General features: G+C 43.5%; 1 protein-coding gene and 1 non-coding gene across 2 annotated transcripts; both read right to left on the bottom strand.

Annotated features, from left to right (window-relative positions):
- Positions 1 to 3871: 3871 nt before the first annotated feature.
- On the bottom strand, positions 3872 to 22506 carry LOC114887537 (transmembrane 4 L6 family member 1-like). The gene is made up of 4 exons (XM_029209351.1): positions 22336 to 22506; positions 16009 to 16074; positions 7240 to 7385; positions 3872 to 4103 (listed from the first exon to the last, which is right to left on the bottom strand). The coding sequence occupies exons 1-4, from the start codon at positions 22504 to 22506 to the stop codon at positions 3872 to 3874; spliced, it is 615 nt and encodes a 204-aa protein (XP_029065184.1).
- Positions 4694 to 4766, bottom strand: TRNAE-CUC. The gene has a single exon. It is a non-coding gene; the product is annotated as a tRNA-Glu (tRNA).
- Positions 22507 to 23373: the final 867 nt, after the last annotated feature.

The following is a 23373-nucleotide window of genomic DNA, read 5'->3' as shown; positions in this document are numbered from 1 at the left end:
CAGTGTTTATATACAATTCCCTTTGTCCTTAGCCTTATGGTTTCTAGTCAAATCAAGGTTTCCAAAATTTCCAAAGCTATTTAGGTTAGTTTCGTTTTCTTCCCCCCACTCCCTATAGGGCATCTCCCTCCTTTAAAATGATTTCTTCCCATTTGACTTGGGAGAAATACTGGATGTTGGCTTGTCAATGAGCCTTTGAACCATGACGTTTGTCTCAAGTCAGTGTCATAACTATAAGAGCTTTTCACCAGACATGGCAGACAGATAAGTGTTCTAGATGATTTTCATAAAATGGTAAAATCTCTTTTTTCACATGTTTTATAATTATGAAAGCCTAAGTGCTCATTCTGGAAAATGTGGGAATTTTTATACTATAGCAAAGTGTAAAGAGTAAAGAATCTCTAAACTCACCATGAAGAGCTATTTTCTTCATATTTCCAGTAACAGATGTACCATGTTATATAAACACTGGAAACATCCAGAATATGGGTTTGGAAAAAGCAATGTCAGTCAACTCTGATCTGGAAAACGTGGTTCTCTTGAGAAAGAAAGGAACTTAAAAAGATGAGATATGCTTGAAGACACAGAGATTGAAGTGGAAATTACCACCTCCCCTGCTTCTGCCTTACATCTGGGTAGTTGTGCGCTGAAAAAAATTCCCTCCGCTTAAACCCCTTCTTTCGGAACTGAGAGCCCTGTCCATCCCTCCTTTCTCCAGGCACTTCGCTTTGCACATTGTAGGAACTCAGGAAATAATTGTCATGTAGCTGAAGTAGACCTAAGTCAGCCTCAGAAATCAACTGTTTCTATTTACTTTCAGATTTATTTTAATTTATTTTTCATTTGGCAATAAACACTTTTTTAGTGGATTAATCATGACTCATTTTATAGCTGGCCCTACGTTTAAAATGTTGACGCTCTTTCCGCCCTCCAAAGCCCTTGATGGAGCACATTAGCTGAACTCTGTTGCCTTTATGAGCTGGGGTCCACTTTATTAGCCACAGAATGTTTGTAGTTTGGTGTCTTTAACTCCAAGTTCCTTTTACTCACCAAAGGAAGAACCACAAGAGGGACTTTTGCCAGAGGCAGAAAACCTTTCTCCTCCCTTGCTTCAAATCTATCACTTTACACAGAGGGTGTTTTAATGGGAAAAAGCTAATAAAACTTTTCACTTTGGATTTTTTCCCTCCCAGGGAAATGGTATTTGGGCCATATAGAGCCATTCAATCTGATGGACCAACTGTTTTAAAGACTTCCCCTCCATAAGCCCAGTTTTCTTACAGGGATGACAACCTCAGCATTGTCAGGGCTGAGGGAACAGTCTCGGGGGCCAGTTCAGTTCTGGGCTCATTGCAGGGTTCTGGATACTTCTCTTTCTGGGGGTTGTGTATCTGCTTCGTGTCAGTGGGAGGGCTAAAGGGAAGCTGAAGGAACAGCCTGGGGTAGCAGGGCAGCCGGGCATCTGTGACATCAGCAGGGCCACCTTCATTTGAGTAGGATAAATGTTTCTGTACAAGGCAGTGGTCCAGCTTGAGTGGGGGTCTGAGATCCAGCCTGTGCCCGGCTCGCGTGCGCCCTCGTGTGGGACTGTGTATGGGTGTCTGAGGGCTGCTGTAACAAACTACGACTAACTGGGTGTCTTAAAACAACAGAAACTTGGGAATTCCCTGGTGGTCCATTGGTTAGGACTCTGTGCTTTCACTGCTGAGGGCAGGGGATCAATCCCTGGTCGTGGAACTAAGATCCTGCAAGCTGCATGGCATGGCCAAAACAAACAAACAGACAAACAAACGACCCCAGAAATGTATCCACTCATGGTTCTGGAGGCTAGAAGCCTGAAATGGAGATGTGGCTGGTCCTGGAGTCTCAGAAGGAGAATCTGCACCATGTCTCTCTCTTAGCTTCTGATGGTTGCCAGCAATCTTTGGCATCACTTGGTTTGTGGCAGCATAACTCCAATTTCTGCCTACATCTTCATGTGGCCTTCTCTGTGCGTATTAGATTTAGAGTCCACCCTAATCTAGTATGACCTCATTTTAATTAATCACATCAACAAATACCCTATTTCCAAATAAGGTCACTTCTGAGGTTCCTGTTAAATATGAATTCTGGGGGGAACATTATTCCACCCCAAATGGGCACCAACCTGGAGGAGAAGGCACCTTTTAAAAATTTGCCTTTGGCTCTGTTTACTTACCAAGCTATAACATTTGCTTTTTTTCTTATTTGTACAAAGTTGGATATCATTTGTGGAAGCAGTCAGCTATGCAAGATCCATTAGTTTGCAAGCTTCCTGAAGCAGAAACCCTATCTGATGCCTCTTTGGGAACTGCCATGGCTTGTATGGTAGATTGAGTTCTTAAAAGTGTTTGTTTCAAGAAAGACAAATACCATATGATATCACTTGTTTGTGGAATCTAAAAAAATGATACAAGTGGACTTATTTACAAAACAGAAACAGACTCACAGACAGAGAAAACAATCTTATGGTTATCAAAGGGGAGGGATAAATTAGGAGTTTGAGATTAACAGATATACAATACTATCTATAAAATAGATAAACAACAAAGACCTACTGTATAGCACAGGAAACTATATTCAATATCTTAGAATAACCTATAATGGAAAAGAATCTGAAAAAGAATAGATATATGTATAACTGAATCACTTTGCTGTATACCTGAAACTAACACAACATTGTAAATCAACTACACTTCAATAGAAATTTAAAAAAATAAAAAATAAAAATGAATGTCTGCTGCAATGACAGTAAGGAAGCCTGAAAAGAAAACTTCTGATTCCAGCAATTGTAGCAAAACTTTTTTTCTCATTTCAACACAGGTGAGTCGTCCTTAACCTGTCTCATCCCATGTTTTTTCTGCTTCTCTGGTGGTTTGGAAAAGTCTCTTGGATTCTCATGGGTTAAGTGAGGTAGGTTCTACCTCATCACTAAGTGATGCATTCCTTTTCAAAGTGGGCTCCATGGAACATTAACCCCGTTAAAAATTGTTCCAGGAGAAAAGGGTTTTGTGGTCAAATAAGACTTCTGGGAAATCGTGCACTTGCTATTCTCTTCCTGGAAATTAGCTATACACACTGGCTTTGTAGAGGTTCTGACAAGTCCTGCAGTAGAGAAACCGATTACACTTTGTTTAATCCAGTGTATCTCAAATGAACTTGACCACAGAGTCTCCCCCACCCCTTTTTTGGGGGTGTAATGACACCTATTACAATCCACAGAACTAGTCCAGTGGTTTGAGTACCACTGGAGAGAGTGGTCAAGAATATAAATGTTGCAATCAGGCTGAAGTTCAAAACTTAGATTTGCTGACTTCGGACAAGTAACTGAACCTCTCTGAGCCTGAGTTCCTCATCTGTAAGATGACATTATAACGCTTCTTGCTTCGTAGGATTAACTGAAATAACGTAGATAAAGGGTTTAGCACCAGGACTGGGATATAGTAACAACTGAATAAGTTAAGTATCTATTATTATATTATTATTAAATTTTTTTTATTATTTACAGCCCTATGACTTCTTATATTATTCTTAGAGATCATTTGGGGGAAATGACAATCTTGATTCTAGCAAAGAAGATCAAAACTGTTGACTTTTGTAAAAATCAGGGGCTTTTCCTCAGCTTCTCAGAACTCTGGGGATTGATATTCACCGAATCCAGTCCTTCTGAAGCTGGGGAACTCTGCCAATTGGTTGTGACTTCTTAGGCTGGTCATAAGCCAGTTATGGTCACCTGAAAGAAAATTAAGCCCCAAGTGGCAAATGAAGTTCGACATTTCAAAAGGCATTTCCTGGTTACTGGATTACCTCTGAGAGTGTGAGGCTGGGGTGGGAGGGAGATGTGAGAAACAGGTCAGGGGAAATGACTTGAACGTTCCTGGGTTCTAGAAGCACCAACCTGTCCTTTTCGGACGCATGTACCACAGAAGATATCACAGAGTCCACTGATGACTTGGCTGAGGCAAAGGACAGCTTCTACCACGCCGATCCCCAGCAGGATGGAGAACAAGACCACGTTCCAGAGGACGATGTGCTCAGGCTCTTGGCAGTTAGCCCAGGTGGGTTGGTTGAGTAAGTAGCTGTTCCTGCCAGGACAGGGGAGACAATTAGCCTGGTTTGAGAGCCAGGAAAGGTAGAGAGCTGCCATTTACAAGCATGTGAGAGGCACTAGTCTATTACATTGCTCTCATCTTCATAGAATAGTACATTCATGACTGCCCATTGGTCGAGGGTCGAACACACCATCTTTCCCTGTAACAGCACAGCATCTGAGCAAGGCATTGTGGGTACCGACATAGCCACACAAGGGAGCACAGGAAGAAGCGGGAAATTGTGTGGTGCAAGATTTGAACTGCTCTAAAGATCTCAGGGGCGGTAAGGATTGGTTAAGAGCTCGGGCTCTGAAGTCCCACAGACCCAGATCCTAACTCCAGCTTCTTCACTAGGAGGTTCTTGATAAGCTTTGTCAGGGAGGGATAAAATGTCCCCCTCTACATATCTTGAGTTCTTGTGGCTGGACTAATAATAAAATTGACACAACACAGATTAACAGGAGAAAGAGAAGCAAAACTTAATGCATGCCCCTGGAGGTCTCGTAGAAATGAGACCTAAAGTAGTGGCCAAAGGAGGCAGGGTTTTTTTTTGCCCACACCCCGCGCAGCTTGTGGGACTTTAGTTCCCCAGCCAGGGATTGAACCCGGGCCCTCAGCATTGAGAGCACAGAGTCCTAACCACTGGACCACCAGGGAATTCCCCAAAGGAGGCAGCTTTTACACTCTTCAGACAAAGAAACAATACATTTGTGAGGAATCGACAGGACAAAGAAACCTAGGTTTGGGTGCTTAATTAGTAAAGAATCTAAACAGTTTGAGCTTGGTAGTAAATTAAGAAAGTAACAAGGCCTGTTCATATAGACTCCTTGGCCCTGAACTCTCTGTCTTTGGCAATAAGGGTGTCCTTTTAGCCCCTGATGTAGGGAGTGCACCTTTCACATGAGAGATTTATTTCCTGCTTTCAGGGAGACAAGAGAGGAGGGTCAGAATGGGCTTCTTGCGTCATCTCTTTCTTAAGCAACTTTCACTCAAAATAATCAATGTACCATTGATTGATATACGTGTCAACGTACAGCCTTCCCTGGCCCCAATAGTTTCCTCAGTGTTTCTGTATATCAGCTTCCTTATATGTAAAACGGGGCTAAAAAATAACATCAATACCATCGAGTGGGTTGGGAGGATTAGATATTAGCACAGTGTCTGCCATGCAGTAGGCACTGTAGGCAATATATTTATAATTATTATCATAAAACGGGGAGGTCTAGAGGTTTAGAGTAGCTGGACAGGGTTTCGTGAGGGAAGGATGGAGTCACCTGGCCTTGAAGGAGGTAGCAGCCAGTGCATTATAAGAGGAAACAGCAGGCAAGCAAAAACTCTAAGGAATATTTGGAATCAGAGGGTTCTAGCTGGACAAAGAGAAAATGGAATAGGTTTTCAGGCCCTGTTTCATAGTTATATACTATTTGGTATCTCTGCCTTTAAATCTCCGCCTTCACCCATATCCACACTCGTCTATTGAGTTCTCAGTGAGATTGCAAGTTCCTTAAATGTAAAGATTTCTTGGCCTTAATGAGTACTTTTACATTTTACAAAGCCCCTCTGGCTCATCTACAGCGAAAGGATTGAAGGGGAAAATGGAGCTGGGATGCTTGCTGGAGGGCTGGTGTAGACACGGAAGCAAAGGGTGTTGCAGATTTGGAACAGGGTGATGACAGACTAGGCGAAGAGCAGCGGCCAGATTCAAGGTGCACTGGTGAGGTAGAACTCACAGGATTTGGTGGTGGATTGAACTTGGGGTGCAGAAGGGAGAATAATCAGTGACTCACAGGTTTTGGGTGCCATCTAACGGGCTGGGGATGACAGAGAGGAAATTGGCAAGGGAACATCAAGGGTTTGGACATATAAGTATTGAAATGATCTGAAATTCGCAAGAGGAAATTTCAAAGAGGTGATTTGGTATCTGAGTCAGGAATTCAGAAGAAAGATCTGGGCTAGAGATAGACATTTGGGGATTATTTATATGGGTAGATGGAGGGTTCGGAAAGCCATGGGGATGGATGAGCTCTACCAGGGAGAGAACGTGAAATGAGAGGAGAAGCAGTGTCTTTCTCAGTCATTGGTGCTGGGTTTCTTTCCTTATTCCTTTAGGAAAATCAGTGGGCATCACAGGGCCTGCCATTTAAGGATATCTGTGCAACCCTGCAGCGTAAACCCTGACAGTTGGTTTTTCTTTTTGTAATGCAAGTGCCTGATTTAAGCTTTGATTGTGAGGCATCCGCTTCAAAGAGGGCTATCTCAGATAAACACAGTGCCAGCTTCACACCTAGGTAAAAGCCTGACTGAGGCTCCTTTGTTTTAGCGATCTTGGTTGATTTCAATAACCGACCTTTTGGGCCCTTATTTTTTCTATTCCTGTGCTTTAAATTCCTGCTTTTATGTTGTAAGTTCATCATTAAAGAGTGAGCCTGCGAAACCCTAGACCCCCAGCCTCAAACCCAATAAAAGCAGAACCCCAGGCCCACACACTTGCACTCCCTACCCCGCCATCTCCCCTCCCCCCGACCTTGCTGTGTGACCCCAGGTGTGCGGTGTAATTTCCAGGTCCTGTATGTAAGAAATCTTTATTTTTTCAAAGTTTCTTGACGGTTATTGCTAAAGGGCATCTTGCAATCATAATAAGAACCACAAGGACTGGTCCAGCCACAACACTGCTTATTGATAGGCTGAGATTGTCACAAAACAAACCCCAAATTTGACTATTGTCTCCCCAATTAGACTGTGAACAGGCAAGGTGTAAATAGGCAAGTGGTCTTATCCCTCTTTTGGAATCCCTTCTCTTATCACAGCGCCTAGTCAGTACTAAGCAAGCCCTCAGCACGTGCTCACCTGTGTTTAATAATGGGGGAAAATGAAGGTATTGTACTGAATACCTTGGGTGAACTGCTTAATTCATGGGCACACCTTGCCTTGGCCAGTCACCTCTAGAGATTGGTGATTTGGGAATAAATGTGTCAATCTGGTACAGAGAGAGGAGCAAGACACCAAGTATGAATGGAGGCACCTGGCCCCACTACTGCATAGTCAATTCTCAGAGCACACACTCTTTGTGGTCACCACGGTATCATCTTTAGATGTTAGACACAGACCCAAGGCCATAAATGCTACTCACTCCAGGGAGTAATTCCTGAACGGGTAGGTGTAGTTTCCACTGCCTGTGTCACAGAGGGGGCCACTGAGCAAACCCAGTGAAGAAATGACCACACAATACACGGCGCCCACAGTGCCCTGTACGGCCAGGAGCACAGGGAACAGCATCTGCAATGGAACAGAATCAGAAATTCAGTGCAGCAATGCAGAGGGAGGTGGTGGTCCTTTTGAAAGATCCATCCTGAGTTTCCTGGCAAATTGAAGAGGGGAATTGATCTGGTGGGCATCCTTGTTTTGCTTCCCAAATGCACACAAAAAATGGGGGCACTAGAGCTGAGAAGACCTATGTCCATTCATCTGCTCCATTTGCAATTATTATTTTTTTAAACATCTTTATTGGAGTATAATTGCTTTACAATGTTGTGTTAGTTTCTGCTGTATAACAAAGTGAATCAGCTCTACATATACATATATCCCCATATCCCCTTCCTCTTGCGTTTCCCTCCCAACCTCCCTATCCCACCCCTCAAGGTGGTCACAAAGCATGGAGCTGATCTCCCTGTGCTATGTGGCTGCTTCCCACTAGCTATCTATTTTACATTTGGTAGTGTATATATGTCCATGCCACTCTCTCACTTTGTCCCAGCTTACCCTTCTCCCTCCCCATGTCCTCAAGTCCATTCTCTACCTTTGTGCCTTTATTCCTGTCCTGCCCCTAGGTTCTTCAGAACCTTTTCTTTTTTTTTTTTTTTTTTAGATTCCATATATATGTGTTAGCATATGGTATTTGTTTTTCTCTTTCTGACTTACTTCACTCTGTATAACAGACTCTAGGTCCATCCACCTCACTACAAATAACTCAATTTCATTTCTTTTTATGGCTCAGTAATATTCCATTGTATATATGTGTCACATGTTCTTCATCCATTCATCTGTCGATGGACACTTAGGTTGCTTCCATGTCCTGGCTATTGTAAGTAGTGCTGCATGAACATTGTGGTACACGACTCTTTTTGAATTATGGTTTGCTCAGGGTATATGCCCAGTAGTGGGATTACAGGGTCATATGGCAATTCTATTTTTAGTTTTTTAAGGAACCTCCATACTGTTCTCCATAGTGACTGTATCAATTTACATTCCCACCAACAGTGCAAGAGGGTTCCCTTTTCTCCACACCCTCTCCAGCATTTATTGTTTGTAGATTTTTTGATGATGGCCATTCTGAACAGTGTGAGGTGATACCTCATTGTAGTTTTGATTTTCATTTCTCTGATGATTAGTGATGTTGAGCATCCTGTCATGTGTTTGTTGGCAATCTGTATATCTTCTTTGGAGAAATGTCTATTTAGGTCTTCTGCCCATTTTTGGATTGGGTTGTTTGTTTCTTTGATATTGAGCTGCATGAGCTGTTTATATATTTTGGAGATTAATCCTTTGTCTGTTGATTCGTTTGCAAATATTTTGTCCCATTCTGAGGGTTGTCTTTTTGTCTTGTTTATGGTTTCCTTTGCTGTGCAAAAGCTTTGAAGTTTCATTAGGTCCCATTTGTTTATTTTTGTTTTTATTTCCATTACTCTAGGAGGTGGATCAAAAAAGATCTTGCTGTGATTTATGTCAAAGAGTGTTCTTCCTATGTTTTCCTCTAAGAGTATTATAGTGTTCGATCTTACATTTAGGTCTTGAATACATTTTGAGTTTATTTTTGTGTACGATGTTAGGGAGTGTTCTAATTTCATTCTTTTACATGTAGCTGTCCAGTTTTCCCAGCACCACTTATTGAAGAGACTGTCTTTTCTCTGTTGTATATCTTTGCCTCCTTTGTCATAGCTTAGCTGACCAAAGGTGCATGGGTTTATCTCTGGGCTTTCTATCTTGTTCCATTGATCTATGTTTCTGTTTTTGTGCCAGTACCATATTGTCTTGATTACTGTAGCTTTGTAGTATATTCTGAAGTCAGGGAGTCTGATTCCTCCAGCTCCATTTTTTTCCCCTCAAGACTGCTTTGGCTATTCAGGGTCTTTTGTGTCTCCATACAAATTTTAAGATGATTTGTTCTAGTTCCGTAAAAAATGCCATTGGTAATTTGATAGGGATTGCATTGAATCTGTAGATTGCTTTGGGTAGTATAGTCAGTTTCACAATATTGATTCTTCCAATCCAAGAACATGGTATATCTCTGCATCTGTTGGGATTATCTTTAACTTCTTTCATCAGTGTCTTATAGTTTTCTGCATACAGGTCTTTTGTCTCCCTAGGTAGGTTTATTCCTAGGTATTTTATTCTTTTTGTTGCAGTGGTAAATGGGAGTGTTTCCATAATTTCTCTTTCAGATTTTCCATCATTAGTGTGTAGGAATGCAAGAGATTTCTGTGCATTAATGTTGTATCCTGCAACTTTACCAAATTCATTGATTAGCTCTAATAGTTTTCTGGTGGCATTTTTAGGATTCTCTATGTATAGTATCATGTAATCTGCAAACAGTGACAGTTTTACTTCTTCTTTTCCAATTTGTATTCCTTTTATTTCTTTTTCTTCTCTGATTGCCGTGGCTAGGACTTCCAAAACTTTGTTGAATAATAGTGGTGAGAGTGTCTCATTCCTGATCTTAGAGGAAATGCTTTCAGTGTTTCACCATTGAGAATGATGTTTGCTGTGAGTTTGTCATATATGGCCTTTATTATGTTGAGGTAAGTTCCCTCTATGCCCACTTTCTGGAGAGTTTTTATCATAAATCGGTGTTCAATTTTGTCAAAAGCTTTTTCTGCATCTATTGAGATGATCATATAGATTTTACTCTTCAATTTGTTAATAAGGTGTATCACATTGATTCATTTGTGTATATTGAAGAATCCTTACAACCCTGGGATAAATCCCACTTTATCGTGGTGTATGATTCTTTTAATGTGTTGTTGGATTTTGTTTGCTAGTATTTTGTTGAGGATTTTTGCATCTATATTCATCAGTATCTTTGTCTGGTTTTGGTATCAGGGTGATGGTGGCCTCATAGAATGAGTTTGGGAGTGTTCCTTCCTCTGCAAGTTGTTGGAAGAGTTTGAGAAGGATGGGTGTTAGCTCTTCTCTAAATGTTTGATAGAATTCACCTGTGAAGCCATCTGGTCCTGGACTTTTGTTTGTGGGAAGATTTTTAATCACAGTTTCAATTTCATTCCTTGTGATTGGTCTGTTCATATTTTCTGTTTCTTCCTGGTTCAATCTTGGAAGGTTATACCTTTCTAAGAATTTGTCCATTTCTTCCAGGTTGTTCATTTTGTTGGCATAGAGTTGCTGGTAGTAGTCTCTTAGGATGCTTTGTATTTCTGCGATGTCTGTTGTAACTTCTCCTTCTTCATTTCTAATTTTATTGATTTGAGTCCTCTCCCTCTTTTTCTTGATGAGTCTGGCTAATGGTTTATCTATTTTGTTTATCTTCTCAAAGAACCAGCTTTTAGTTTTATTGATCTTTGCTATTGTTTTCTTTGTTTCTATTTGATTTATTTCTGCTCTGATCTTTGTGATTTCTTTCCTTCTGCTAATTTGGGTGTTTTTTTTTTTGTTTTTTTTTTGTTCTTTCTCTAGTTACTTTAGGTGTAAGGTTAGATTGTTTAATTGAGATTTTTCTTGTTTCTTGAGGTAGGCTTGTATAGCTATAAACTTCCCACTTAGAACTGCTTTTGCTGCATCCCATAGGTTTTGGATCATCGTGTTTTCATTGTCATGTGTCTCTAGGTATTTTTCGATTTCCTGTTTGATTTCTTCAGTGATCACTTGGTTATTTAGTAGTGTATTGTTTAGCCTCCATGTGTTTGTGTTTTTTATGTTTTTTTCCCTGTAATTCATTTCTAATCTCACATAGCATTGTGGTCAGAAAAGATGCTTGATATGATTTCAATTTTCTTAAACTTACTGAGGCTTGATCTGTGACCCAAGATGTGATCTATCCTGGAGAATGTTCCATGCGCACTTGAGAAGAAAGTGTAATCTGCTGTTTTTTGATGGAATGTCCTATAAATATCAGTTAAATCTATCTGGTCTATTGTGTTATTTAAAGCTTCTCTTTCCTTATTAGTTACCTGTTTGGATGATCTGTCCATTGGTGTAAGTGAGGTGTTAAAGTTCCCCACTATTATTGTGTTACTGTCGATTTCCTCTTTTATAGCTGTTAGCAGTTGCCTTATGTATTGAGGTGGTCCTATGTTGGGTGCATATATATTTATAATTTTTATATCTTCTTCTTGGATTGATCCCTTGATCATTATGTAGTATCCTTCCTTGTCTCTTGTAACATTCTTTATTTTAAAATCTATTTTATCTGATATGAGTATAGCTACTCCAGCTTTCTTTTGATTTCCATTTGCATGTAATATCTTTTTCCATCCCCTCACTTTCAGTCTGTATGTGTTCCTAGGTCTGAAGTGGGTCTCTTGTAGACAGCATATATATGGGTCTTGTTTTTGTATCCATTCAGCAAGCCTGTGTCTTTTGGTTGGAGCATTTACGCCATTCACATTTGAGGTAATTATCGATATGTATGTTCCTATGACCATTTTCTTAATTGTTTTGGGTTTTTTTTTGTAGGTCCTTTTCTTCTCTTGTGTTTCCCACTTAGAGACGTTCCTTTAGCATTTGTTGTAGAGCTGGTTTGGTGGTGCTGAATTCTCTCAGCTTTTGCTTGTCTGTAAAGCTTTTGATTTCTCCATCAAATCTGAATGAGATCCTTGCTGGGTAGAGTAATCTTGGTTGTAGGTTCTTCCCTTTCATCACTTTAATTATATCATGCCACTCCCTTCTGGCTTGTAGAATTTCTGCTGATAAATCAGCTGTTAACCTTATGGGAATTCCCTTGTATGTTATTTGTTGTTTTTCCCTTGCTGCTTTCAATAATTTTTCTTTGTCTTTAATTTTTGCCAATTAGATTCCTATGTGTCTCGGCGTGTTTCTCCTTGGGTTTATCCTGTATAGGACCCTCTGCACTTCCTGGACTTGGGTGGCTATTTCCTTTCCCATGTTAGGGAAGTTTTTGATTATAATCTCTTCAAATATTTTCTCTGGTCCTTTCTATCTCTCTTCTTCTGGGACCCCTATAATGCAAATGTTGTTGCATTTAATGTTGTCCCAGAGGTCTCTTAGCTGTCTTCATTTCTCTTCATTCTTTCTTCTTTATTCTGTTCTGCAGCAGTGAATTCCACCATTCTGTCTTCCAGATCACTTATCCGTTCATCTGCCTCCGTTATTCTGATATTGATTCCTCTCGTGTATTTTTCATTTCAGTTATTGTATTGTTCATCTCTGTTTGTTTGTTCTTTAATTCTTCTAGGTCTTTGTTAAACATTTCTTGCAGCTTCTCGATCTTTGCCTGCAGTCTTTTTCCGAGGTCCTGGATCATCTTCACTATCATTCTGAATTCTTTTTCTGGAAGGTTGCCTACGTCCACTTTATTTAGTTGTTTTTCTGGGGTTTTATCTTGTTCCTTCGTCTGGTATATAGCCCTCTGCCTTTTCATCTTGTCTATCTTTCTGTGAATGTGGTTTTTGTTTCACAGGCTGCAGGATTGTAGTTCTTCTTGCTTCTGCTGTCTGCCCTCTGGTGGATGAGGCTATCTAAGAGTCTTGATGGGAGGGACTGGTGGTGGGTAGAGCTGACTCTAAGAGTTTTATAGTGTCTGGCCTTACATTTAGGTCTTTAATTCATTTTGTGTTTATTTTTGTGTATGGTGTTAGGGAGTGTTCTAATTTCATTCTTTGACATGCAGCTGTCCAGTTTTCCTAGCACCACTTATTGAAGAGGCTGTCTTTTCTCCATTGTATATTCTTGCCTCCTTTATCAAAGATAAGGTGACCATATGTGCGTGGGTTTATCTCTGGGCTTTCTGTCCTGTTCCATTGAACTATATTTCTGTTTGTGTGTGAGTACCATACTGTCTTGATTACTGTGGCTTTGTAGTATTGTCTGAAGTCAGGGAGCCTGATTCCTCCAGCTCCGTTTTGCTTTCTCAAGATTGCTTTGGCTATTCGGGGTCTTTTGTGCTTCCATACAAATTGTGAAATCTTTTGTTCTAGTTCTGTGAAAAATGCCATTTGTTGTTTGATAGGGATTGCATTGTATCTGTAAGTTGCCTTGGGTATTATAGGCATTTTCAGAATGTTGCTTCTTCAAATCCAAGAACATGGTATATCTCTCAATCTGTTTGTATCGTCTTTAATTTCTTTCATCAGTGTCTTATAGTTTTCTGCATACAGGTCTTTTGTCTCCTTCGGTAGGTTTACTCCTAGGTATTTTATTCTTTTTGTTGCAATGGTAAATGGGAGTGTTTCCTTAATTTCTCTTTCAGATTTTTCATTATTAGTGTATAGGAATGTAAGAGATTTCTGTGCATTAATTTTGTGTCCTGCTACTTTACCAAATTCATTGATTAGCTCTAGTAGTTTTCTGGTAGCATTTTTAGGATCCTCTATGTGTAGTACCATGTTATCTGCAAACAATGACAGTTTTACTTCTTCTTTTCCAGTTCGGATTCCTTTTATTTCTTTTTCTTCTCTGATTGCCGTGGCTAGGACTTCCAAAACTTTGTTGAATAATAGTGGTGAGAGTGGACATCATTGTCTCGTTCCTGATCTTAGAGGAAATGGTTTCAGTTTTTCACCATTGAGGACGATGTTGGCTGTGGGTTTGTCGTATATGGCCTTTATTATGTTCAGGTAGGTTCCCTCTATGCCTACTTTCTACAGGGTTTTTATCATACATGGGTGTTCCGTTTGCAATTGTAACGAATGAAATCACACACTACAAAACTGTGAGCAGGAAATGTAACTTATTCATCACTGAACTCTTAGAGCCTACACGCTGCCTGGCACATATTATAGGTGTGCTTCCAGTCTCCTAGTCTGCACTCACAGCAGACATCAGTTATTGATCTCAGTGCTCTTCCCCCAGAAGAAAAAGCACCACAGTCCTCAAAACAGAGGAACTGACCGATTGGTATTGGCTTTGTTTGAAACCTAAATGAAACCTACTTGCCATCCTGGTGGTGGGTGTTCAGTAAGTATTGTATGATTGGATGAATAAATGAATAATCATTTTTCTAATGCCTGAGTCAGCGATCAACACAGGGCCTTGTACTGTGTACAAACTCCATAAACGTGTTGGCTGACTGGGTGAATGAGTGTGACAGCGAGGCAAGTGTCTGGGGCAGGCGACCTCCTGGCATATTAGCGCATTAAATTGGGGCAAAGCTGAGGGACTCGTTTGCTTCAAAACATGAGCTCTTATTCCTGACACGTCCATGTTGTGTCTTTCTTACCACAGGAAGTGAGGGAGGGCCTGGCTGGAGTTGAATGGAATGACTCAGGGAGCTCCTTGGAGATGGTCCTCAAATGACCTGGTGGCCAAGGTCTCTGTGGAGGGTCTGACTGGGGACTGCAAGGGTTGGGAGAGGGGACTCTGGGAGTAGAAAAGAAGTGAGACAGTGTATGAACTAGGAGTATAAGACCAGTGAACAGCTTGCTGTGAGCAGGGACCTTGGTAAGCAGGTTTGTATGTGGGAAAGAGCACGATCTTGGGGGTCAGGAGACCAAGATGAGTCCCAGCTCAGCCAGACCTGCCTTCACTGGGTGTGTCTTGAGAGCCGACCATGTGTCAGGCATCTGGGAGTACGTAGATGATAACTGTGGACCTTGCCTTGAAGAAAGCAGCTTATATTCTTCCTGGAGTTGCGTAAATAGTCCTATATGTCCATTCCAGCTCTAAGATTACAGCCATGCGAATCTGGGCAGGCCACTCAGCCTCTCTGGGGATTTTCTTTCCTATTCATCAAATGTAGACAAGTTTGTAAAATTTGTGGTGACAGTTCCATTGGTTTCTTCCAGCAGTGTTGGGCAGTGGAAAGAGCAGTGGTATGAGGGCCACATGTCAGGAACAAGACACAAATACATAATGGATACACTTACAGAGTGTCAGCCTTCTGTTCTTCATGGGGCGACTGTAAGAGAGTATCTGTGAAAGAGTTTTTGACAGTAAAATCTCCAATTCCCTTCTTGCTCAAATCCCAGTTCTAGGATGTGTTAATTTACTGGCTGTTAGGGAAATAAGAAAGCCAGAGGATGGAGGGTCCTAGACCTTCCCACAGACAGACAGACTGATAGAAACAACCAACCAAACCCTGGCAGGCTGGTCCACCAGCGCTCACAGGCTTTGTGTGTTAACGGCTCTCTTTATACCCTCTCCAGGCTCATTCTTCCCGGGATCTCATGCAACAACCCTCATCACTGTTGGAGAGAGCCCTGCATAATATCACTGTACTTTAAAAGGAAGTATTAGTCATTTAGATGTGGAATCTAAAAAATAATACAAGTGGATATATATGCAGAACAGAAACAGACTCACAGATACAGAAAACAAACTCATGGTTACCAAAGGGGAGAGGGAAGGGGAGTGGGACAAATTAGGCATATGGGATTAACAGATACAAACTATTATGTATAAAATAGATAACCAACAAAGATATACTATATAGCACAAGGAATTATACCCATGATCTTGTAATAACCTGTAATGGAGTATAATCCGCAAAAATACTGAATCACTATGCTCCACACCTGAAACTAACACAATATTGTAAATCAACTATACTTCAATAAAACTAAATAAATGAAAGGAGGGTATTAAAAGTACTAGGCTATGGTCAATGGGTTAATAGTCTGGCCTTCAGAAGAGAGAAAGCTTGCAGCCTGGGAAGTAAGCCCTTTTGGGGGTATGGGTGGGAGTCGAAACATTCTGTAGACCCCACAGTACTTACCCCACATCTGTGAGCACAGCAGTCCTCTCCACCTCCCCTCAACATTATCAGTGCTGGCACCATAACCTGTAGCAAAGAAGATGCTCTTGTAATGAAGGGAATGTTACCATTTTGGAACAAAGTTCCAAAACTCAAGCTACTTAAAAATGTCTCATGATTCCTCATTGCCTGTAGGACACAACACACGTCCTGGACGTTGTACGTGAGCCCTCACGCCCTGCTCCTGACCTGCCACCAGAGCCTCACCTCTCCTCCATAGAGACCTCTTGACACACCACCTTATGGTCCCCCAGGAGACACCGGGACCTTCCTGCCTCTGGGCTTTTGAATATGCCCTTCACCCTTTGCCATCAGATAAACTCCTATTCACCTGCAAAGGGTCAGTTCAAATGTTATCTTTTGTACTAGGCTGAATAAAAAGTCTCCCCCCGCCCCCGCCCTGCCAAAGATATATTCACTTCTGAATCCTGGGACCTGTGAATATTACCTTATATGACAAAAGATATGATTGAGTTGGGATCTTTATTATCTATTTATTTACTTAGTTTTGACTGCCTTGGGTCTTCGTTGTGGTGTGTGGGCTTTTCACTGCGGTGGCTTCTCTTGTTGCAGAGCACAGGCTCAGTAGTTGTGGCACACGGGCTTAGTTGCTCTGCGGCATGTGGGATCTTCCCAGACCAGGGCTTGAACCCGTGTCCCCTGCATTGGCAGGCGGATTCTTAACCACTGCACCACCAGGGAAGTCCCTGAGTTGGGAATCTTAACAGGAGGAGTTTATCCTGGATTATCTGGGTGAGCCCTAAATGCAATCACATGTATCCCTATAAGAGAGAAGCAGAAGGAGTTCTGAGAGACACACAGAGGAGAAGGTGATATGGAGACAGAGACTGGAGTAATGTCTTTACAAGCCAAAGAATGCCAACAGCCACCAGAAGCTGCAAGAGGCAAGGAATGATTTTCCCTTACAGCTGAGAACAGGGGGCCCCGCCAACACATTCACTGAGAGCTTCTGGCCTCCAGAACTGTGAGAGAATACATTTCTGATGTTTTAAGCCACCAAGTTTGTGGTAATTTATTACAGCAGCTATGGGAAGCCAATACATCTCCTCTTTGTGCTGTTCAGTGACCCCCCTTATCCACCCCCCTTCCAGTCACTCCATCCTGTCGCACTGAGCGTGCTCATTCTCCTTTTACCACTGGGTTCTGAGTGCTGGTTCAGCAGCGTCTCCCACGGTGCCCCACATGGAATCAGGACCCAGTGGTATGGTGGTGAAATCTATGATGACATTTCGCCATGTTTCTTCTGGCACTGTGGGGTAGGAGGAAGGTAGGGGCGTGATAGGGCCATGGGTCAGGCGCAAGAAATAAATACATAATGGATGAACTTAACTTTATGAAAAACATCACCTCACCCCGAGAGATAGTTGGTAAATGTGTTTGCTGATGCAGGCATCTGGGAAATCCCTACTTCTCACCAAGGTGACCCATTTCACAAAAATCTCAGATTCTCAAAGTTATCTCATGGTAACTCTGTGCTGGGATATAGAGCTGATGGGAACCTCCCAGGTAGGAAGAGATGGGCCGGGACTCCTGGCTTCCCTGGGGGATGGCTGAGGGCAGCTTTGAGCCTCAGGTCGCTGTACACTCATAACCTGGAGATGAGGTAATGCTCTCCCTTTTTTGAGTTTCTTTTCCTAGTTCTGATGATTCTCTGGCAACAGGAATTACTGATTCTTCTGTCTTATGCTGGGCCTTTGGGAGACCCAAAGCTCCCTTGAGTCAAATGGGAGGGTCAACTGGAGATTGTGTGGCACGGGTACAAGTTTGGGCCTGACAAATAAGAGCTTTTGGAACCACCCTGGAGGAGGTAGGTGCTGAGAGTGTTTCCAAGCACCTTCTGGGGAGCATAGCTTGGCGTTTCCAGCAAACCAGGCTCCAACACGGGGTCAGGATGAAGCGATGGATTCAAGTCAGAACTGTCACAGCTTGATGGCACCTGGGCGTGCTTCTCTCCTGCTTAAAAGTTCTAGTGGATGCTCATTCCTCCCCTGACCTCATTTCCTACCCTCTCTTCCAAATCTTTTTCATGTGGCCCTAGCTACATCGGTTTTCTTGCGGATCTAGGAATTATTCAGCCCATCCCCAGCTCAGGGCCTTAGAATGTGCCAATCCCTCTGTTTGGAATGCTCCTCCCCCAAATATCAGCATGGCTATTCTTCCCTCATTCAAGTGGCTTCTCAAACACCACCTCCTCAGGCAGTATCTCACCGTCTATCTATTCCTTTACTCTATTTTCTTCCTAGTGCTCTCACCACCTGACATCACCACATAGTGGATTATTTATGATCTTTCTCTTCTCTACTAGAACGTAAGCCCTAGGAGAGTAGGAATTTTGTTTGCTTTTTTTTTCTCCGCTGTATCGCTAATACCCAGAACAGTGCTAGCACATAGTAGATGCTCAGTGAATATTTGTGGGTCAGCTACTCAAGGGTAAGGGACTGGCTCATCAGCATGGTATGCAAGGTCAAACGGAATGTTGCCTAAGTCTGCATTTCAGCACCGTTTCCTATCCCTTCTTCACGTAAGCAGCCCTTGCTCCAGTCACACCAAACTGCACAGTGTCCATGAATGCATCGTACTCTGTGATGCTCCTCTGCCTTTACACAAACTGCTTCCTCTGCTTGGAACACGCTCCTCCCTTCTCTGCCTGGCAAATACCTACTAATTCTGTAGCTCTATACAGGACAGCTCAGATACCTGTTTCTCTGGTATGCCTCTCTTGGTTCCCAGAGGTAGAGTTGATTGTTCCCTCTCCTGCAGACTCCAGGCCTCCACTGTGGCAGGTACTCACCCCACTGGGCTGAATTAGTTGTGTGTTTTCCCATCTCCCTTGGTGAAGGAACCTAGGGACCATCTCTGCTGGGTCAGGCAGACCCTCACCTGTTGCAGACCTTCCACCACCAATCAGGCCTCAAGTGATCCCAAACCACACCACGGACTAGTTCTAACCTCTCTCTCCTAATGGTCCTGCCAAGTCTGCAAATAATATTGCTGGAAAACAGCCATTAGTTACCTATGGGAAGAAACTGGGGCCCTGCATCTCAGTCCCTAGAGCAACCAATTCGGTTTATGTCATGCTTGTCCCAGGTGCCCTGTTTTAACCACAGAAGCCTGCCAGGCGTTCTGGGTTGGCCTGTGGCCTCATGAGAACAGAGAGCTGTGATTCTTGGCCGTGGCTTTGCTGAGACAACTACCCTGCCGAGGTCCCGAGGCTGCCTTCCAGCAATAATATGGGGACTAGGAGATGACATACTGCTGGATGTGACTTTACACACCATGGCCGTGAGCCCTGTGTGTATAAACTCAGCCCCCGAGTGGCTGACCTCCTGGCAGGGAGGGTGGGGAGACAGTGACTCATGTGGTCCGGTTTTTCTCTCTCATCTGGAAAGCAGCACTGTCTAGAGTAGCCCCCCTGCAGGTACTTTCCTGTCTTATTTCATCTGGGCATGTACAGAGCAGGACTCTGCTGGCTTAGCTTCACACGTGCTGTCTTTTTCTCTGTGTCCCGTGTTGCAAGCGCACATGTGCATCAAATGGGAGAAACGGAGACATTATGGGCTTTGGGCTCAGATGAGTGTTTTAAGTCCTAATTCTGCTGGGCTCCCTCCGCGTGGCCACAGTCAGATGACTTAATCTGCTTGGGCCTCATTTCTCTACCCATAGGATGGAGGTGATGATCCCACCTCACAAATGAAATAACATGTGTGCAAGCATTTGATACACTCGAAACCTTTGTGCAAACGCCTGTTACAATGATTATTAAAGGGCAGGAACTGTGAATTCAGGATTTCTCCCTTCCGTATCCTTACACAGTGCTTGGCATGGAGATGATGATAAATGGATAGGGTGCCTGTCATTGCCTGCAGTGTCCCTTGTGGCTTTTGAGATCTTTCTGGCCTTTTATTTTGTTATCAGGAAGGCAGCTCTGCTTGTTGGCTTCTCTTCCTCCGTTCAGAGCCCAGCTCCTCACCTCCACACCTTCCTCAGCCCTCTGCAGTCTGGGGTCCCCATCCTCCCTCAGGACCGCTCCAGCCAAGAGCCATCAGCACCTTGCTGGGTACCAGATGCTTTTCACGTCCCAGCTATGTCCCTTCTGCTGCAGTTGACACTGGGATTCCTCTCTTCTTCTAGAAACTTTCTCTCTTCTTTTTTCCGTCTTTTCTCACTTTCCACTTTTTCCCTTTGCCTGAAACTTTCTAGCTGTTTTTCTCAGTCTCCTTCCTCCCCTCCCCTCCCTTTGCATACTCTCAATTTGCAAGGTTCCCTGGGGTTTCAACCTGGGCTTCTTTCTCCTCTCAGTCAGTTCACAAGCCCTGGGCAAACCCACTGTCCCCCGGGGTTCTACATCACCTCTCCATGGTGGTTCTCAAGGTTGCCTCTCCCCAGGTCTCCAGTCCCAGCCCAGCCATCCTCTGCTCCTTCAGGGTGAATGTGGAGCAAAGCTCAGCCTCTGCCCTCCCCCTGAGGTCCCTACCCCAGGCAACACCTTCACCATATCCCCGGCTGCTCAGGCAAGAATGCCAGAGCCACCCTGACTTCTCCTTGTGCCCCCTGACCTCCATCACTCTTCAGATCCTGCCAACTCCACCTTTCAAATGCACCTTCCTCTCTCCAACCTCATGGCCACTGCCTTAGCTGGTCTTAGAGCCAGGCATGAGTGAAGGCATAGAGTAGACACTAAAGTGGACTGAACAAAGAAAAGGAAAAGGAAAGAAAGAAGAGAAAAGGGGATAGCTCATTGGTTTTTACTTTACCCAACTGCATGGACTGGTTTGGTCCTGTTTCTTTTATCCCCATTTCGCCGTGAATATACAAATGTAAGCATCTTTTTAGGAAATCCTGGGAGGTTGTGTTGGAAAATTGGAGTGAGGGTTGGACAGCTGGCTGGTATTGAGGGATGCTATGCAGACAGGGTGTCTGGTCCCTGCCTGAGCCAGGCTCCACTCTGCTTTCCCCAGGACCAGGGAGTGTCCTCTCTGGGTCACTCTCTTTCAGTGAACATTCTAAGATTCTGCAAATAGGAAGCCTAAATTCCCTCAAGCTACTCAACACCTTTCAGTAGTCACTGTATTTGCTCATCTATGTCTTGAGAGAAGTTGGGTGCCGATGGACCTATACATTCTACCGATGAGGAGAGTGAAGCTAAGGGGAGTTTAATGATTTGCTTGGCGGTGGAACTGAGAAATGCAAACCTGTCCTGACAACTAGGTCTGTACTGCCTGTTAGGTAGGGCTCTGAGCTGAGAAACAGACGACCTTTGCTGAGGCATTGCTGATTTAGAGGTTCTCTTGGACAGGAAGAGAAGGCCCAGCTCTGCTAGGATGGGAGGGGCAGGTGGCCACTGGATGAAACTTGAGACATCGCTGCGTCTACTACTGTGTGGGGAGGAGAAACAGGAAGGGAGGTGGTCACCTTTTTCTGAGGGTTCTTTATCCTTCATACATTCATCCTTCCATTTGCTGAGCTCAGTGCCCGGCACTGGGGTCTCACATTAACCCATGATCTTTTCCTAAGGGACCCTGGATGCCTGGGAAAGGAGGAGCCAGATGAAAATAAAGGTGGAAAGGAAAGAAAAACTCTCAATGTCTACCTTGCGGGCAGCGGATTACAACTTGTGGGCTAAATCCAGCAGGTTGCCTGTTTTTATAAATAAAGTTTTATTGGAACACAGTTCCGCCCATTTGTTTACATATTGTCAATGGCTGCTTTTTGCCCTAGGACGGCAGAGTTGAGTAGTTGAAACAAGAGACCACATGGCCTGCAAAGCTGGAAATAGTCACTCTCTGGCCTTTTACAGAAAAAACTTGCCAACCCCATAATCTAGCCAAGGGAAGCCTTGATGGGAGCTACACAATTTATTTTTCGAGATGACCATCTTGAAAACTGATGACCTGACAAATGCTCTGCTGTTGTGCTTTTCTTAATGCATATCTTTCATAACAACCACATACTTAGCTCTAGGCGAAGCCGGCACTTTGCTAGGTAGGTAATTTAGAGGCCACGGTGAATGCGACTTGGACTGTATTCTTAAGGAGCTCACAGCTAATGGGGGAGGCAGGCACATAAAGAGATGTTTGCAGTACGAGGTGCCAGTGTGGAGGGTGTTTATGTATCACATGTTGTGGGGTACAGAGGAGGAGCAGCCGGCCATGCTCTGGGGGCCCTAGGAGCGTGGCCCCATGAGGAGATGAATTGCACTGTGACTTGAAGGTTGTTTAGGGGCATCATTCACCCGGAGGAGGTAAGGTAGTTAAACCTCATTCTTACCAAGAGTCCAGCTCCAAGAAAGCCGTGGAAAAACCAGACCAAGTCTGTGATCTTGGCAGGCTCCAGCACCTGTCCGCTGGGAAAGTACAGCAGGAGGTTGGCGATGATGGCGGCGATGGCCAAGGCCACGAGCAGCAGCCCCGTGTACCTGGAGCCCGTCTCAGAACACATGGTGAATCCTCCCTGGAAGGGAGAAAGAAACAACCAACACCAGGAAGCTGCCTGCTCCAGGCACTGCAGAGTCAGGAGAGGGTGCGTCAGCCTCAGAGCCCCAAGAGCAAGATGGCGAGCCCAGCTCTGCCGCTGGTAAGCGGTGTGACCTGGGGAGCCAGCACCGCACTGCTCTGAGCCTCAGTTTCCTCGGTAAAGCAGAGAAAACATTGACTTTACAGATGGTGGTGCGTGGACTAAAGGAAGTAAAATCAACATGACAGCACCTGGCTCTAGCAGATGTTCAATAGGGTTTCTTTAAAGGGTTGGGGCAATCGAGGTGATGTTTAGGAACTTGCTGTTACCCTGTTTGGGTTCTTTCATCCACTCCCAGAGGAATTCCCTAGTGATTATGAACTAGATCCTGATCCAAACCCTGTGGCTCCATCACTTAGCAGCTGTGTGACCCTGGGCAAGTTGTTTTACATCTCTCACCTCAATTTCTTCATCTGCAAAATGGGACTGACAATAGCACTCACATTATGGAATTGTTGAGGGTATGAAAATAATATTTTCAAAATGTTCTCCTACAAGGCTGTCAGTGTGTGGTAGCTGGAGAAGAAAGAACTAAAGGCAAATCTGAATCATCTTGGCCTCTCCTTTGATTTATGTCTTTGTCAATTGAGATTATTGAGCCTGGAGATTTCTGAGAAGCCAGGCTGGAGGCAGATGGAAAGAGGGAAAGGGAAAGGTTTTGCATCTTGGTTTTTTTCTCTGCATAATGATGCATTTCTTTTCTCCTGGGCATAAATGAGTTTGGAGTAAACTCAGTATCCTGTTTGCCGGGTGAAGGCTGCCTGAGCAGCGTGAGCCCTGGTGCTCTGCGCC

The sequence above is a fragment of the Monodon monoceros genome, unplaced genomic scaffold (genome assembly GCF_005190385.1).
Source record: "Monodon monoceros isolate NGI ecotype Baffin Bay Population unplaced genomic scaffold, NGI_Narwhal_1 Super_Scaffold_7, whole genome shotgun sequence".
In the NCBI taxonomy this organism is placed as follows: Eukaryota; Metazoa; Chordata; class Mammalia; order Artiodactyla; family Monodontidae; genus Monodon; species Monodon monoceros.
The sequence above is the reverse complement of the archived record's forward strand: the minus strand, read 5'-3'. Positions and strand labels throughout refer to the sequence as shown.